Here is an 18158-nt window from a genome sequence, read left to right on the forward strand (position 1 = left end):
AACGCATGTTGTGACACAGGTGCAGGGGTCAGCGGCATCCACTCTACACAGACCCCGGCCCGTTTCCCTGACCATCTGCCTTCTTGGGGCACCGCACGCTAATGTGCCCAGGCTGGCCACACACCCAACAAACTGGAGGGCCCCGTCGGGAACGAGCACCACTGCGTGGCGACTGCAGTGTGCTAGTGCGAATAAGCTCAGTCAGCTCATCCACCCATGATGGTTTCTCTTGGATTTGGTTCACCGGTGTGGCAGAGCGCACAACATGGCCGTCAACATGGTCAATCCGTGTGGTGTCTCCTATAACCTCTCTCTCCACGGCCAGCTCCAGTGCCTCCTGAAGAGTACAGGGATGCGCCAATTGAGTCTGTATGCGCAGTTCTCTTGGGGTAATGGCCCGGATAAACTGGTCCCTGGCCAGCTCACTCTGCACATCAGTCGGCATGTGGGCATATGCACGCCTTGACAGGGTTTCAATGTCCTTCGCTAACACACGCAGTGGTTCACCAGCCTGTCTTTGCCTGTTAGAGAGCTCAGAGCGTAGAACATTAGGTTGACTGCATTGTCCAAAACGCCGTTTTAGGGCACCAACCAAAGCGCCATAGTCATCTCTTTCGACTGGGCTGAGCAATAACAAGCAGGACAAAGCTTCCTCCGTAAGACACATGGCCAGCTGCAGTGCTTTATCCTTCTCAGTCCAGCCAGCAGCCCGTGCCAAAAGTTCAAATTGGGCATGGAAAGCCTCCCAGTCTGCCCTACCGGAGTATTTTGGAGTCTTGACAGGCTGATGACGACAATGGCGGCCGTCGACGTCGTTCGCGCTTGCTCCTCCCCCAGCGTTCAATGAGCCGAAACCAGCATGGAACGCCAGCTTCCTTGCGGCCCGCCTCAGGTGGTCAACATGCTCCGATACACTTTCGGGCTTCATATCACGGCCGCATGCGCCATCGTAAGAATCGTCCACCACCTCCTCCTTGACTCGCGGGCGGCCGCCGTAACTTCCTTTACTCGTTGCTATACTTTCGTTATCACTTCACCAGTGTAACGTTGTATAATAAGTCAGGCCAATTTTTCCATCAGCGAACACTTTTATTATTAAGCCAAAAACGGCTGCTGTTGGCCGCAACCACGCCGATCAGACCAAAAACCCAACACAACGACAACAACATAACGTTCACTCCCCTGCTGCCTTCACAGCCTCACAGAAATAAGGAAAACACAGAACCCTTGAACTATTTACAAAGTCGCGACAATACCAACATTTATGACACCACGGGTGGACAAACAATATACAGAAAAACACTTACACAGCACTGACTGTTGGACAATATAGCTTCTCTTGAAAGGTCCGTCTTGAAAATGGCCTCGCAAGTGAATCTTCAATTTATAAAGATAAAAATATATTTTAATAGTCCCATAACAGGGAAATTTGCAGTGTCACAGCAGCAAAGATATAGATCACACAGAGGCACCGGCGTACTGTAGCCGTTAATGTATAACATTGGCAGCAGGCATTCATAAAAAGCATGCAATTATACACAGTATATACGTATATACACAGATCCCCATGTATATATACACTTTGAGCCCACAGCATATACAAGTGTAAGGTAACACTCCTAATGCCTGTCTATGGTACAGAGGGGAAAAAAATAAAAACGCTGCAATGATAAAAAAAAAAATACTGAATGATTGAAAATACTGCAATGATAAAAGTGCTGTAATAGTAGAAGTACTGCAATGATAGAAAATACTGCAATGATAAAAGTAGTATAGTGGTAAAAGTACTGCAATGATAATAAAAATACTGCAATGATAGAAAAAACTGAAATGATGAAAGTACTATAATAGTGAAAGTACTGTAATGATAGAAAATACTGCAGTGATAAAAGTATTGTAATAATAAGAATACTGTAATGGTAAACGAAATACAGCATTGGTCAATATTTAAGTACAGCATTGGATAGAGCACAGTAGTAGTGTGTATTGCATTCTAGGACTGCACAATTACACTAATGCCCGCCCGTTTGTAGGCATGACCTCATGTTCTTGTTAAAAAGTCTGACAGCAGCCGTCAGGAAGGAGCAGCGAAATCTCTCTTTCGTACAGCGAAGGTGTAACAGTCTATCACTGAAGGAGCTGTGGAGTGTTCTAAGAGTGTCATTGAGTGACACACTTTTCCCTCCTTCGGCTATCGTGGTTTAAAAAAGCAAGAATATATTTTAGATTTTCGAATGGACGCCAGTTACAGCTTCCGGGTGTGTTGATTCCGCATAGCGCTGCCCCCTCACGAGTAAGTATTCAATCACAAGACGCTTCATCATTTTCAGCGGAAGGCCAGCAAGAAGGCTCACTGTAACCAACTCGTGATCTGATTGGCTATCGCAACTGTCCATCAAATCTGAAATCTCATTGACTTTGACAGAAGCAACGTCCAACATGTTTTTTTTTTATTTTTATAAATGTTGAAATGTACAAACAATTAAGGCACATATTGAATATAAAACTGCTTAGTTGAACAACACTTGTTGGAAAAGCAAGAAAATAATAAATAAATAAATAAATAAATAAAACTAAAACGCGGCACGGTGACCCGACTGGTTAGCACGATGGCCTCACAGTGAGAGACAGCGTCGGTCGTGGGTTCAATCCCAGCTCCGGCCATCCTGTGTGGAGTTTGCATGTTCTCCCCGTGCCTGTGGGTTTCCTCCGGGTACTCCGGTTTACTCCCACATTCCAAAAACACGCATGGTTGTTCGTCTCTGTGTGCCCTGCAATTGGCTGGCAACTAGTTCAGGGTGTCCCCCGCCTACTGCCCGGAGATAGCTGGGATAGGCTCCAGCACCCCCCGCGACCCTAGTGAGAAGAAGCGGTACAGAAAATGGATGGATGGATAAAACAAAAAAAGGTAAGAACAATGCGAGGATCTCAATCTAGAAGGGAAAATGTTCCATTAAAGAAAACAGTCTCTGGGCATTATTGTTCGTCATGTCAGCCCAGGATTTTTTGTCCAGCTTGAGGTCATTCATCCAATAGTGGATGTGGGGTTTCGCTTTGAAGTATTTACATCTGTGAATAAAGTGTTTTGCAAGTGCAATTAAATTGTTCACCAAAAAGTCCTTCTCCTTTAATTGAATTCCAACTTTAATGGGCATCCAGTTCAAAAGCTGCAACGTAATTTGTTTGGCCAGACAACCAAAATTCTGAGACCAGTCTACATAAAAAAAAAAAATGTGTCCCACTGTTTCAATGTCATCCTCACAAAATCCACAACAAGTCTTTGACCCAATTGAATCTTATATGCAAGAAGTTTTTAGACGGATATATGTCATATTTTGAAAGTGACCTCTTTAGCTTTTTGAGGGATTGGATACGATAAATACTGTTTCCTTATTTTTTTTTGCCTCAGCAGGACTGAAATCATGTAGAACATTTTCTTTTTAGGAGGTAAGGATTGCATCTTAGAGTTAAAACGGTTCTAATAAATTTATTGAAAAATTTATTAAGATCAAAATTGAATCCCTCCACAGACAGCGACCTAATGTCCGACACATTATGATACACCACCTGTTGTTGAGCCATTGCTTTAAAGGAGGCTGAAATGGCTTTAATTACTTCATTGTATTCACTAGCTGAACACAGAAATTTGTATTTAACACAGAAGTCACTATGAGTTGTGTGTGTGCATGTGTAAGTATAAATAAGGATTGGGAACACCTGCTCTGGGTTGATATTAAAAAGGGCCTTAGTACGGGGACCACAAGTTTGTAGCGACCTTTTGAGTACCATTGATCTAGAGCAATTTATTTACTCACTGTGATTTCTGAAGATTGGGTTGTGTGGAGGGTCAACCCAAAGTCATTTACACGCGCGTTGAGGTGCATGAATGAGTAGCCCAAATTGGCCTCCCGCCAAATGGCTATGGTGACCTCCACTTCATTCTGCAATAGTTAAAAAATGCATATTCAGCGTGTATGATTGAAATGCATAAAAAGGAAAACTATAAATGATTTACTTGTTTTTTTTATGGTCACATTGTGCATGGGCACAGGCCCGGCCCCACGCAGCCGCACCATGCGAATTGGGCACATCTAATGTGGACCAAATAGAAAAAAACAACAACATTTGTATGTCTGCGCTCATGATGTGTGTGCAAACAGAACTGACAGAGGCTGACACGGAAGAACAACAGAAAGAAAACTGGGTACCCTGCCAATAAACAGCGCATTGCAATGATTGTGTTGGAATGAGCTCCCATTAAATGTTAGGCAAGCCCCCTCTCTGTCCATTTTTAAAACCCGTTTGAAGACATGTTTTTATTGTTGAGCTTTCGACTCAACATGAGACTGTCACTGTCCTGTTTTTCTGGTATCTATTGTAAATGTATTTACGTGTTTTAATTTGTGTTCTAATTACCTGCTAATTAATTTGACTGCATATGGAAAGCGCTTTGTTACAGCTCCAGCTGTTGTGAAATGCGCTATATAAATAAACATTTATTTATTATATTGCAATGCTTAATGCAAGGGAACACATGTTTTTATATGTGTAAGAGCCATTTTTTACGTTAAGGTATGTTTGCTTTAAACCTCCCACCACTTGGGTGCAGTGTGGTATCCATTGGCCACAGGGCTATTTAATCAATGGGCTAACAAGACCCAGGTGGTTACTATTGGGGAGGCAAAAAGTTTTAGACCGTGACCGTGACAAGGTGGGAAAAATGGTGTGAGCTGACTTGACGGACAATTGGACGACTTTACTTTGGAAAAAGCGGAACGGACACGCGTCAAACCAACCCAGGCCAGTAGTAACCATAGTGACCCATTTGATAGGAAAAAGGGTCACTACAATTTAAGTCTAAAACTCTCTTCGAGCGAATGAAGATAAGTTTGCTTCAAAGTAAGGACAGCGCAGCTGAAAGGGAGCGGCGGATCGAATGGCTTTCTTGTCGCCTTGAGGACAACGTTGGATGATTGCTGATGTTTGGACGTCATCTGCCCAAATTGTTTGCTCGTTTGGAATTATTTGGAACCGGAGCCACGCAGCCGCGGCTCTCTAACCAACAAATTGGAACATCAATACACTTCTATGCCGGCCAACGCCAAGGTATTTGTAGCGCTACACTAATGGCCATTTAGTAGATTGCTGTAAATGTGTGCACACAACTTTGCGCATAAAATCCAATGCATTGGTGGTAATTGAGGGAACGTTACGGGGCACGTTTGCAATTTGAATTAGACTGTGCGCGTGTACAACTTACGGAAGGTTGCACGGGTAAGCGAGTGATCAAAGGATTTTGTATCAACATAATTATGAGTAGAGAAGAGGACCTCGACAAAGCTGAACTTTGGACTGAGACACCTAAGCAAGATGATTTAGGGATTGAGAAAGGTGGTCCTTCTGTAAAAAAGCGCTCCGTTAAAATGACTGAAAAGGCCTTTTTGGCAAAGATAGAAACACTGCAAAAAGAGAGAAAAAACAAGTTGCAAAGGGCAGCAAGCCTCAAGCAGACAATTATTAATTTGATGGGTGTCAAAGGTTTTGTTTCAGAGGTAAAAAGTACGTTTGACAAATACACTAAACTATGTGATGAAGCTGTTGCACATCACGAAGCTTTATTGAAATTTATGCCACCTGAAGAGTGTGAAAGGCATGAAATGTGGTTTAAAGTAAAAGCGCTCGCTATCGATGAATTTGTTTCAGAAGTAAATAAGTGGTTGGGTAGCAATGAATGTTGCTGGCAAAATGAAGATATGGAGGACAATAATGATGAAATGAAACATCAAAGAATTGGACCTCACAGCGAGGAAGTCCTAGTGGAACCCCATGACAGCATTAGCAATGTAATTTCCAATACTTCCTCAAAGCGCAGTAGGTCTACTACAACATCTTTACGCCGACAAATGGAGGCAGAACAAGCTGTGATCATGGCGCGTGCTGCTGCACTTAAGAAAAAGCACGCTTTGGAAGAACAAGCAGAGGACATAAGAAGGAAACAGGAACAACTGGAAATAGAAACGGAACTAGCTGCATCTGCTGCAAAATTGATGACGTTAAAATACTCTTCATTTAACAGTGTTGCTAGTAAACAAAGCAAACATTCAGATGGAATGTCATCCTACTTGAAATCCCAAACTAATGCAGCACTAAGGAACCCAGCGCCGAAGATGGAAGCAACAGCCAGAACACAGGCACATCAACCAAATATGAATCTCAGTAGTCAAGCAGCACCGCATTCTCAAAGCATCAGAGATCGAACCAGGATACAAGCATGGCAAACATCTGCAACACAGGAAACCCAGTCAAATATAAATCCCAGTGCTCAAGTTGCACACCCGTTGCAAAACAACGATGTACTCTACAGGCTGTTACACAAGCAAAACGAAATAACAGCACTTTTAGCACAAACACAAAGTTCCCAGTTGTTACCACGCAGAGAAGTGCCTTGTTTTAATGGAGACCCTCTACAATTTCGGACCTTTATGAGAACCTTTGAACGTTGTGTGGAAGCAAAGGTGCAAAGGGAGGACTGCTTATTCTATTTGGAACAATACACTGGGGGCCAACCTAAAGAACTAGTTCGCAGCTGCCAACACCTACCACCGGACAGAGCCTATGATGCAGCCAAAACCCTACTTATTAAACATTTTGGAAATGAATTGAAAATCACAGCCGCCTATGTGAATAAAATAACACAATGGCCTACTGTAAAGGCAGAGGATAAAAAGGGGCTACAAGACTATGCATTGTGCTTGGCCGAATGCTGCAATGCAATGAAAGAACTCCGATATTTGGATGAACTCAATATGCCAGCAAACATGAAACTAATAACTCAGAAGCTTCCTTATAAACTCAGAGAGCGTTGGAGAGAGAGGGCTTGCAGCATCTATGAAACGCAAGGTCATAGGGCAGGTTTCAAGGACATTGTAAGATTTGTTAAATATCAGGTCAAGATCATTTCGGATTCAATCTTTGGTGATATCCAAAACACCACAATTGACACAAACAGGAGCAACAAAACTCAAGCAAGCAAGGCATATTTGCAACAAAAATCACAATCCAGGGGAAACACCTTTGCAACTGCTGTTATGTTCAATGAAGAAGCTGCGGGTACAAACAATAGAAATGTACAAACTCAAACACAAACTGCACTGCCTACAACTGATAACAGTCGCTGTTTGTATTGTACACGACAACATGCATTGGATCAATGTTCAGAATTGAAAAGGAAACCTCATAGAGAGAAGCTGGACTTTCTCAAGGCGAAAGGAGTGTGCTTCGGCTGCCTGCACACAGGGCACATGAGCAAGGACTGCAGTAACCGCATATTGTGCAAAATATGCACCCAAAGTCACCCCAGTGTTCTCCATATCGAAAAAAGGGAAAGAAGTGAAGAGGAAAAGCGGCCAAAAGGACAGCCACAGGGAGCACCAGTGAGTGGCACAAGTGTTTCCACGTGTGGACATACAGGGGCCGGCGGCAGTAATGGCATTCTGTCAATCTTACCTGTTAATGTCAAATCTACAAAAGGAAACAAAGTGGTTCAAACATACGCTTTTTTGGATCCAGGAAGTACTGACACTTTCTGCTCCGAAAGTTTAAAGGAAAAGCTAAACCTCAAAGGCAAAGGAACCAGTATTCATATACGAACTATGACCCACAACACCACTATGCCAAGCTACATGATTGAAGGCTTGGAAATATGTGGTTTGAGCAACAACCATTATTATCAGCTTCCCACCACATTCACACAGAAACAAATGCCAGTATCGGTAGACAATTTAATCAGCGAAAGGGAGTTAAAGAAATGGTCTTATCTTAAGGATGCGCACATTCCTCGTATCAGCGCTAATGTTGAGTTGTTGATTGGCACAAATGCCTCAAAGGTAATGGAACCCTGGGAGGTGATCAACAGTCGCGGCGAGGGACCGTATGCTGTTAGAACTCTTCTTGGCTGGGTGATTAATGGACCTCTACAGGGAAATAGTGCAACACAGTGTGAGAATGACCACACTCTGGCACTGGTTAATAGGATCAGTGTTGACCGACTCCAACAGTTGTTGATAAATCAATACAATCAGGAATTCAATGAAACATCTTACAATGACAAAGAGGAGATGTCAGTAAATGAAAGGAGATTCATTGAAATAATGGAAAATTCTGTCCAATTTAAAGATGGTCATTACATGACAAAATTGCCTTTTAAAGATCAAAATGTGAAAATGCCAAATAATATTTCTGTGGCCAAGCAACGTGTTGGATCACTCAAAAGAAGACTTCAGAAGGATAAAGAGTTTCACAAGGAATATTCCACTTTCCTATCTGATGTCATTGGAATGGGATACGCAGAAATGGTTCCAGAGGAACAATTAGAGCGGGCTGAAAAGAAGGCCCAGCCAAATGGTAGAGCTGTCACTGAAGAAGAAAACGCCATAGTTAACGAAGACAGAGTGCCACATCAACAGTTACCTCCTCCACAAAACAAGAGCAAACAAGCTGTTGAGTCAAAAAAGGCCAAGAAGAAAGCCAAACAGGCAGTGAAGGAAACTGTGACAGCTGTTGTACAGGAGCCGGAGGAAGGCACATGGGAGACAAAGGTGAGCAACAAGGAAAAGCGTGAACAACGCAAGAAGGACAAGAGTTCCAGTGATGGCTCTGCCAGTACTGGTGGTGGTGGCGGCACTCCTATGAATGCTTCTCCAGAGCAGCGCAAGGCCTCAGCATCTACTCCACCTGCCAACCAGAAGAAGAAGAAAAAAGGAGGGTCATCAAAAGTAACTGCAGAGAAGATTAATGCTGCTGTAGCCCATGTTAACACCAGTGAGGCACCAATAGTAGCAGCAGGTGTGGCTGACATTCAAGCGGTCAAGGTTCCGCACACTGTCGCTCCAAAGACTCAAGGCCCGTGGACTGCCACAAGAGAACCAGCACCATTGTGGAAGGCTGATATTGATGATTCATGGACTGTGATTGATAGGGTTCCTTCTGATCTAGTTTCTTTTACTAAACTGGGCGTTGGCGAAGCTGATCCTCAGCTGGTAGATAGCACATTATGGCTCAGTCAGCCTAAAGTAGATGACGAGTGGTCTGGATTCCATGGTGGTTCAACAGATCCCACCTCTGACTGGAACGCTCCCTCTGAAGTTTGGGGCAACTATGAGGAGCCCAAACCTCAGTCCACTCCTGTTCATGAGCTGGCTCGAAGTATACCCGCCAAACCTAATCAACTGAGTGGAGCTGCTGAGGAGGATGATAAAGATGAAAAGGACAATGGAGAGACTGCTGCTGACGGAGGTGCTAAAAATAAAAAGAAGAGGAAGAAAAAAGAAATTTCTTACCGGGGGACGTTGTTGTTGTTGTTGATTCAACAGCTCCTCGTGGATCTTGGATACTTGGAAGGATTTTAGAGACATTTCATGATAAAAGGGGTCTGGTCCGTACTGTACATCTTCAAACCAAGACCAGCGTGCTCGATAGACCAGTGACAAAAATATGTCTACTCTGTGAGGCAACTGAGTAACCATGAACACTTATTAGACACATGTTTCAAAAATACCCAGTACATAGTTTACATTATAAGAATGATTATTTGTTCTCAGTTATTTATTTTGTTTCTAACGCTTTAATTTGAGTTAACTTTAATGGCTCATTGTGTTTGAAGATTGTAATTGGTTTGCCTTCTGTCAAGCCCAATTAGGGGCCGGTGTGTAAGAGCCATTTTTTACGTTAAGTTATGTTTGCTTTAAACCTCCCACCACTTGGGTGCAGTGTGGTATCCATTGGCCACAGGGCTATTTAATCAATGGGCTAACAAGACCCAGGTGGTTACTATTGGGGAGGCAAAAAGTTTTAGACCGTGACCGTGACAAGGTGGGAAAAATGGTGTGAGCTGACTTGACGGACAATTGGACGACTTTACTTTGGAAAAAGCGGAACGGACACGCGTCAAACCAACCCAGGCCAGTAGTAACCATAGTGACCCGTTTGATAGGAAAAAGGGTCACTACAATATGCATCAATGTCATTCTGGTAGGGATCTAACAATTCACTCAAGCAAGATTCAATTCGATATTTCTATTTTTTTTTATTTTTTTTTTAAATTGCTGCCATGCTTGTCTCTGTGCACTCGTGTGGTGCTGCAGTCATCCACAAACGCAATACGCATTGATGTTTAGTGCAAGCGTGTAAATGTTTCGTGCATTTTATATGGAACCAGAAACTATAGACTATGCTGAGTTGCACTGTCACTATGAAACTACCCATCCAACCATTATGTGTGCCGCTTGTTCTCACAAGGGTCGCGGGGGCTGCTGGAGCCTCTCCCAGCTATCATCGGGCAGTAGGCGGGGTACACACTGAACTAGTTGCCAGCCAATCGCACGGCACACATAGACGAACAACCATCAACCATCTACGCACACACCCACTCCTCAGGGCAATTTAGAGTGTTCAATCAGCCTGCCATGCATGTTTTTGGAATGTGGGAGGAAACCGGAGTACCCGGAGCAAACCCACGCAGGTACGGGGAGAACTTGCAAACTCCACACAGGAAGGCCAGAGCCAGAAACGAACCCACGACCTCTGCACGTTGAGGCCATCGTGCTAACCAGTCGGTCACCGTGCTGCCCTTGAAACTACCCATAAGCCCCAGCAGAAATCTGTGTGGCTCCAATTAAGTGATTTATTTGATATTCTAAAATATATATGAAAAAATATTTTCTCAGCCCCCTATCTGAACCAAGCAACCCCCTTTTTCCCCAAAAGAAAAAAAGATCCTCGAACTGTCCCTGGTTGGAACGCAATGTTTATTCTGAGGGAATGTTAATATTTTTTTCCCGCATGTTACCTTTGGATTGCTATGTGTGTGTGTGGTTGTTCACAAGTGTATGCACGTGTGTGTGGGGGGGGGGGGGGGTGCGTGTGTGTGTGTTTGTGGAATATACTTACGTCAGTTATGTGCCCATCCAAGGACACAATCTCCTCAGGAGGTTTATTTTTGACCTTCGGAGGAGATGATGTTGCAGAGACCGCGTAAATTAGTTGACGTGCCTCAGCCTCCATGGCAGCATCAACAGTCACGGTTGGGCCCACGTAGATCTTGGATTTGGTTCCGGGTGAGCAGCACAGAGTCTTTACCCGGCCAAAAGCCAAAATGTGCGGAAACATAACTGTTGCCCTCTGTGACTTGGGCCGCCAGTTCATCAAAAAAAAAATGTGTACATTTTGGCCCCGTCACAGAGGGCAACAGTAACGTTATTAAAGACTCCATCCATCTGCAGGGTGCCATTTGCAGAAAAGGACCAATTTTTGGCCCTGATTTGGTGTCTTTTGGGCCACCGCCTTTGCTATGAAAATATTGGATGTCATCCTGAAAGAGAAACGGGAAAAACTATTCAAATCTATTATTTTATTATTTATTGGTGCATATTTTGAATGGCTTATATCGATATCAAATTGATTTTCGATGCATATTGTTGTAATTTAGCTCTAAATCAATGCTAGAATTTAATTTTAAACCAATGTAACCTCAAATTAGTAATCTGACTCCAATTTGTGACCTTACACAACTCTCACTCATCCAACAATATGCGCGCTCGTTCTGCAAAAGAAAGGTATCAGGAAGCCGGCATTTTCACGCACGAGTGGATTTATTCCCAATACACAGCTTTACTACATATGCGCCTGGGTCTCGGATCCCTCTCAATACAACTCTACACCTCTCTTGCCACCAACAGAACAGAACAGATCTTTTTCCGAGTTGCCCAGTAGTCATTCATACTATACAATATGTAAATTATACAAAGACAAAGGCATCCTGGCATGATTCTATTGGCTATGTGTATCCTGCAGTTAACTTTAGCTTGTTCTCATTAGTCTTTCTTCCCCGCCGAATCCCGTGGTGGCTCCTCCTGGTTGTGCTTGGTTCATCTCGGCTTCACCCCCTCCTTATGGCGATCACCATCTGTCCTGCAACATTCCATTCTTGCACACCCCCGCAACCAGTTTCACACCCCCACACACAGTTTCGCTCCACCAGTCACACGCTCAGCACTTTACAGTCTCACACTTTCATACACTGGATGCAGCAACATCTAATGAACTATGTTAAGCTCAAACTCTTATATTCCTTTAATAGTCAAATGTATGAAATCCTTTAAGTGTAACCGAAGTTTGGACCATGCTAATGACAAGACCCTCAGGAGAGGAATGCAGGAAGATTGGATCAAGGCTGCAACAAAGGAGGTGTGAACGAGACACCTCTGAAACAATGGACTTTCATGCCGGGACAACAAAAGTCATGCTGGTGGCTCCTAGCAGTCTACCCTTTGCTCTGTTTAGATTGACTGCCATGATTACATTATCCTTTCATATTTACATCCCTGGTAGTTGACCATGGAACTTTCAAATGATTTAATCATTAATCTCAAATGTAGTTATCATAATAATATCGCACTTGACACATGTTCACATTTTTTTACTGTCTACATATCAAAGACATCAAAGGTTTTTTTAAAAATTGACAAAGGTAAAGTCGTACCACATCCGCTACAAAAAAAAATCACAATGCAGATCTTATTGTATTTGTACTTGAATAAAATGTCAGCTGTGGTTGCTTGCAAATATTTTGATGATCCACCAAGTGTAAGTGATTAACACGCAGAAATAAACAGATCAGAAATGTGCAGCAGCTATTGCAGATAGTTATGTTTACTCAAGCCAGTTCAGTAACATATACTGGTTTGCGGTTGGAGCTTACGTAACTTATTAATAGAATTGTCCTGATACCACTACTAGTATTAAAGGATTTTATAAGCTTGACTACAAGTGACATGTATTCAGTTTAATGCAATAAAGATATATACTGATTGGGCTTTAAATTAATGCATGAGAAAAGGTCAGGCCAGGCTGTGTGGAATGCATGGGTGGCAGATGTTTTGTGCAGGATGAGCCGCACGTCGGAGAACTGAGTGTGCAGACGCGAAGGGTCCCGGACTTCGATCAAGGCCACCCGGCTGTTGTTGTGTGAGATGGTCACACGGTCGACCGTGAGAGCAGAATAACAGATCCAGTGGTTCATGGGCAGTGGAGCACACAAACAACTGCCATGGTGCGCACCGTGGGAAGAGCCGACACGTCACCTTGCGGGCAGAAGACGTCCACTAAGAGAAAGCTAAAGTTAACTGCAGATGACACATAGCCAATAGGGGAAGAGTAAGAAGTCTTGGCTTTGTTTGCTGAAATGTACAAATGATCCTGGGCAACTTAGTGGGGTGCGTTTTTTCCTGTTGGTTGCTGTAACCGGGCCTCTCAGACTTTGTACTAGATCTCCTGGTAAGAATAAATCCTCTCCCGTGTGAAGTTGCCGGCTTCCTGGTCATCTTTCTCTCAAAAACGAGCGCGCATAATTGTTGGATGAATGAAGGTCGTGTTTGGTTAACCATTAATGGAGTCAGATAATTAATTCGAACTATTTTGGTAAACCTTTGGTACATTTAAAGTTAGAAATTCCAACAGTATCAATATCAATACGATACACCATTAAAACAATGGTATCGACAAATACGAACAAATGATGTGCCGATTCCATTTAGCGATACTCTAATTGAATAGTCTCACTCTCACAAACATAAAGAGGACCGGAAATTGGCTGTTTATTCAACATCCTCTCTGATTTTGAACCGCTTCTGAATACTGGGGCAAAGATGGTTATTGTATGCTTTTTACATTACTTGTGCTGTTTTACATTCAACAAAGTTGTGGAATTTTAGTGTTTAATTTGACAAATAATGGATTGGTTGGTTCTAGATCATTTGCACGGTGGCCGAATGGTTAGCACGATGGCCTCACAGTGAGAGACAGCATCGGGCGTGGGTTCAATCCCGGCTCCGGCCATCCTGTGTGGAGTTTGCATGTTCTCCCCGTGCCTGCGTGGGTTTCCTCCGGGTACTCCGGTTTCCTCCCACATTCTAAAAACATGCATGGCAGGCCGATTACAGGGACAACGGATGCAAATTAGCCATTGGCTATAATCTGGCATATTTACAGAAAACTGTTTGATTAATATGCACTGTCCCTGTATACTTTCAAAAATAAAAACAAATACAAATACGCAAAGATTATATGTTGGTATGGCTTTATTTTTCTTATAGATATGTATTTCACCATATCTCTGCACAATAAGTCACAGAGGGCAGTAATAATGAACAGTATAATGTACGATTAATTTTTTAGGAGATCCTTAGTTTTATAAAGGATCCCAATAGTTGCACATAATATACACTTAACATTTTCTGTTGGCGCTTCTCAGCATAGTTTTCATCAATAACAGGACCAATAAATTTTAATTCATTTACTCTTTCTATTTTAAGGGATTGAACAATGATTTTGACTTATTGTTTAATTTGAGCTGGTGCCAAATATTGGGAACTTCATCTTATTTAAATTCAACAAAAAAATATTTTTAACAACCCAGTTTTTTCAACAAATTTCATTTAAAAAGATTTTCCCCGAAACAAGATAAGATAAGATAAGATAAGATGTCCTTTATTAGTCCCACAATGGGGAAATTTGAGGTGTTACAGCAGCAAAGATATAGATCACAGAGTCGGCGGCGTAATGTAGAAGTTAATGTATAACATTAGCAGCAGACATTCATAAAAAGCATGCAAATATACACAGTATAAACGTATCTAAGTGTAAGGAAACACTCCTAATGCCTGTCCATTATACAGCGGGGGAAACGCTGTAATGATAAAAACTACTGAATGATTGAAAATACTGCAATCATAAAAATGTTGCAATGATAAAAGTACTGTAATGGTAAGAGTACTGAAATTATAGAAAAGTACTGCATGATAGAAAATACTGCAATGATAAAAGTACTGTAATGGTAAAAAGTACTGCAATGATAAAATATACTGCAATGGTAAAAGTACTGTAATAGTAAAAGTACTGCAACGATAGAAAAATACTGCAATGATAAAAGTACTGTAATAGTGAACGTCCTGCAATGGTAGAAATGCTGCAGTGATAGAAGTACTGTTATAAGAATACTGTAATGGTAAACAAAATACATCATTGGTCAATATTTAAGTACACCATTGGCTGAAAGTACAGTAGTAGTATATATTGCATCCTAGGACTGCACAATTGCACTAATGCCCTCCCGTTTGACCCAATGTTCTTGTTAAAAAGTCTGACAGCAGTCGGCAGGAAGGAGCGGCGAAATCTCTCTTTGGTACAGCGAGGGTGTAACAGTCTATCACTGAAGGAACTGTGGAGTGTTCTCAGAATGTCATTGAGTGGGTAGGCTGGGTTGTCCAGCATTGATGACAGTTTTGCCGTCATCCTCCTGCCCCCCACTGAGTCCACAGAGTCCAGGGAGCAGCCCAGGACAGAGCTGGCCCTCCTCACTAGTTTGTCCAGTCTCTTTTTGTCCCGGCCCGAGATGCCTCCTGCCCAGGAGACCACTCCATAGAAGATGACTGATGAAACCACAGAGTCATAGAAGTTCCTGAGGAGTGTTTCCCGAACGCCAAAGGACCTCAGCCTCCTGAGTAGGAGGAGTCTGCTCTGACCCTTCCTATAGTGTTGTCGCTCCAGTCCAGTTTATTGTTCAGATGAACACCTAGGTACTTGTAAGTTGAGACCCTCTCAACGTCTGTTCCCTGGATATTCACTAGTGCAGGTGGAGAGTGCCGACGCTTGCGGAAATCCACCACCAGCTCTTTGGATTTCCCAGCGTTGATTTGGAGGCGGTTCTGCTGACACCAGTCCACGAACCCCTGCATAACCCCTCTGTACTCCCGATCGTCTCCGTCAGTGATGAGGCCGACAATCGCAGAGTCATCAGAGAACTTCTGCAGGTGACAGGTTGTGGAATTGTATTTGTAGTCCGAGGTGTAGAGGGTGAACAGGAAGGGAGCCAGAACAGTTCCCTGCGGCGCTCCCGTGCTGCAGAGGAGCACGTCAGACACACAGTCCTGTGTCCTCACGTACTGTGGCCGGTTTGTGAGGGAGTCGTGGATCCATGTGATGAGGTGGTGGGCCACTCCCGCCTGCTCCAGCTTGTCTCCCAATAAGGCGGGCTGGATGGTGTTGAAAGCACTTGAGAAATCAAAGAACATGATCCTCACCGTGCCCCGCCTTCTCCAGGTGGGAGAGTGAAGTGTGGAGCAGGTAGATGATGGCATCATCCACACTGATGCCAGGCTGGTATGCGAACTGGAGTGGGTCCATTGAGGAGCTGACCAGGGGGCGCAGATGGACGAGGACCAGTCTCTCCAGGGTCTTCATCAGATGAGACGTCAGCGCCACTGGTCTGAAGTTGTTGACCTCCTTCGGATGGGGTGTCTTTGGAACCGGAACCAGGCAGGATGTTTTCCACAGCTGGGGGACTCTGCCCAGCTTCAGGCTCAGGTTGAACATGTGCTGGACGATTCCACACAGCTGGTCTGCGCAGGATTTGAGGAGCTGGGAGCAAATCCCATCTGGGCCTGCTGCCTTCCTCGCCTTCATCTTCCTCAGCTGGTTCTTCACCTGAGATGTTGTGAGGAACAAGGCTGAGCAGGAGGAAGTGGTGGTTGTCTGATGAGGCTGGGAACTGGAGCCTGTGGAGAGACAGAGGGGAGAGAGAGGGGGAGAGAGGGTCTCGTTCACAGTGGCAGGAGGGGTTGGTGGGGGCTGCAGCAGGGGAGCCTGAGCAGGGTCAGGCATTTGATCAAACCTATTGAAAAATAGGTTCAACTCATTTGCCCACTGAAGCCCCCCCCCCTTCTGGGTCTTACCTGGTTGTCCGTGGCCTGAGATGGTCTTCAGACCCCTCCAGACATCCCTGGCATTGTTCCGCTGCAGTTGTTCCTCCATCCGCATCCTGTAGGACTTTTCCCCCTCTCGGATCCTCCTTCTCAGCTGACGCTGCACTCTCTTCAGCTCGTCCTTGTCGCCTGACACAAAAGCCCTCTTTTTCTCCTTCAGGAGAGCTTTAATGTCCGGTGTGATCCAGGGTTTGTTGTTGGAGAAACATCTTACAGTCCTGGTGGGAATGGTGTTCTCCATGCAGAAGTTAATATAGTCTGTAATTGTGTCTGTTAGACCATTAATGTCCTCACCGTGAGCTTCGCTGAATGCCTCCCACACAGTCCATTAAGGCCTCCTCGGCTTCTCCGGATCATCGCTGAACTGTGCGTGTCACAGCTGGCTGCCTGCGGACCAGAGGTTTGTACACAGGCAGGAGAGCAACCAAGTTGTGGTCAGCTTTGCCCAGCAGGGGTAGGGGCAATGATGTGTACGCCTCCTTGGTGTTGGCATAGAAAAGGTCCAATATTTTATTGTCTCTGGTGTGGCAGGTTACATATTGTGTGAATGAAGGCAGAGAGGAGGAAGGAGAAGCATGATTGAAGTCACCAGAGATAAGGAGCAGGGCATTTGGGTGCTGTGTTTGTAGCCTGCTCACAGCTGCAGTCAGTACGTCACAGGCTGTCTCACTGTTTGCAGAGGGTGGCACGTACGCCGCCACCGCGATCACATAACTGAACTCTCGCGGTAAATAGAACGGACGCATGCTAACAGCTATCAGCTCAATGTCCCGACTGCAAAGTTGATCCTTAACAGTTATGTGCCCAGGGTTACACCATCTATCATTAACAAACACAGCCAGCCCTCCCCTTTCCTCTTGCCGCTCTCCAGTGTCCTGTCCGCGCGTCGTATTTGGAAGCCGTCCAATTCCACGACGGCGTCCGGCGTTAGCTCTGTTAGCCACGACTCCGTGAACACCAGCAAGCTAGCCTCCCAGGCAATCCTCTTGTGCCGAGTTAGCGCTGTTAGCTCGTCCATTTTATTGGATCTAACATTCCCCATAATAACGGACAGGAGGACGGGGTTGTATTGTCTCCTACTTGCCTGGCGTTTAGCTCCCCGCACGACATCCCCATCATCCTCTTCCTCCTCAGCTCGCGGGGGATATCGGGTCTCGCTCCGGGAGCCGACGCGGGGTTAGCACGGAGTGCTAACAGCTTATCTCTTGAGTGCACGATAGATCCGTAGCTCCGCGTTTCATCTCCGGACACGATTGCGCAAAAAACAGCCCCCAACAGCAGTAAAACCACCGCAAATTGTATGTCCATTGCTGAGATGAGGTAAAAATAAAATAAAATAAA

General features: G+C 44.3%; 2 protein-coding genes and 1 long non-coding RNA gene across 3 annotated transcripts in view; 1 reads left to right on the forward strand and 2 right to left on the reverse strand.

Annotated features, from left to right (window-relative positions):
- Positions 1-2692: 2692 nt before the first annotated feature.
- LOC148315781 (uncharacterized) lies at positions 2693-11169 on the reverse strand. Its single transcript, XR_015840587.1, has 3 exons — positions 10948-11169; positions 3816-3941; positions 2693-2856 (listed from the first exon to the last, which is right to left on the reverse strand). It is a non-coding gene; the product is annotated as an uncharacterized LOC148315781 (long non-coding RNA).
- On the forward strand, positions 8120-9407 carry LOC148315782 (uncharacterized). Its single transcript, XM_088287341.1, has one exon. It carries the CDS (start codon positions 8151-8153, stop codon positions 9405-9407), a length of 1257 nt encoding a protein of 418 aa, XP_088143467.1. The 5' UTR covers positions 8120-8150.
- Positions 11170-11293: 124 nt separating the features above from the next.
- ca10a (carbonic anhydrase 10 (inactive)a) overlaps positions 11294-18158 on the reverse strand; it is a 211321-nt gene continuing 204456 nt past the window's right edge. The window contains exon 10 of the mRNA XM_088287355.1: positions 11294-11368. Within this exon, the coding sequence (XP_088143481.1) occupies positions 11364-11368 (5 nt within the window). The 3' untranslated portion in view covers positions 11294-11363. The remainder of the gene's footprint in view (positions 11369-18158) is intronic.

This window comes from Idiotropiscis lumnitzeri, unplaced genomic scaffold (assembly GCF_059441095.1).
Source record: "Idiotropiscis lumnitzeri isolate Australia: NSW breed Sydney's pygmy pipehorse unplaced genomic scaffold, RoL_Ilum_1.0 HiC_scaffold_40, whole genome shotgun sequence".
Lineage (NCBI taxonomy): Eukaryota > Metazoa > Chordata > Actinopteri > Syngnathiformes > Syngnathidae > Idiotropiscis > Idiotropiscis lumnitzeri.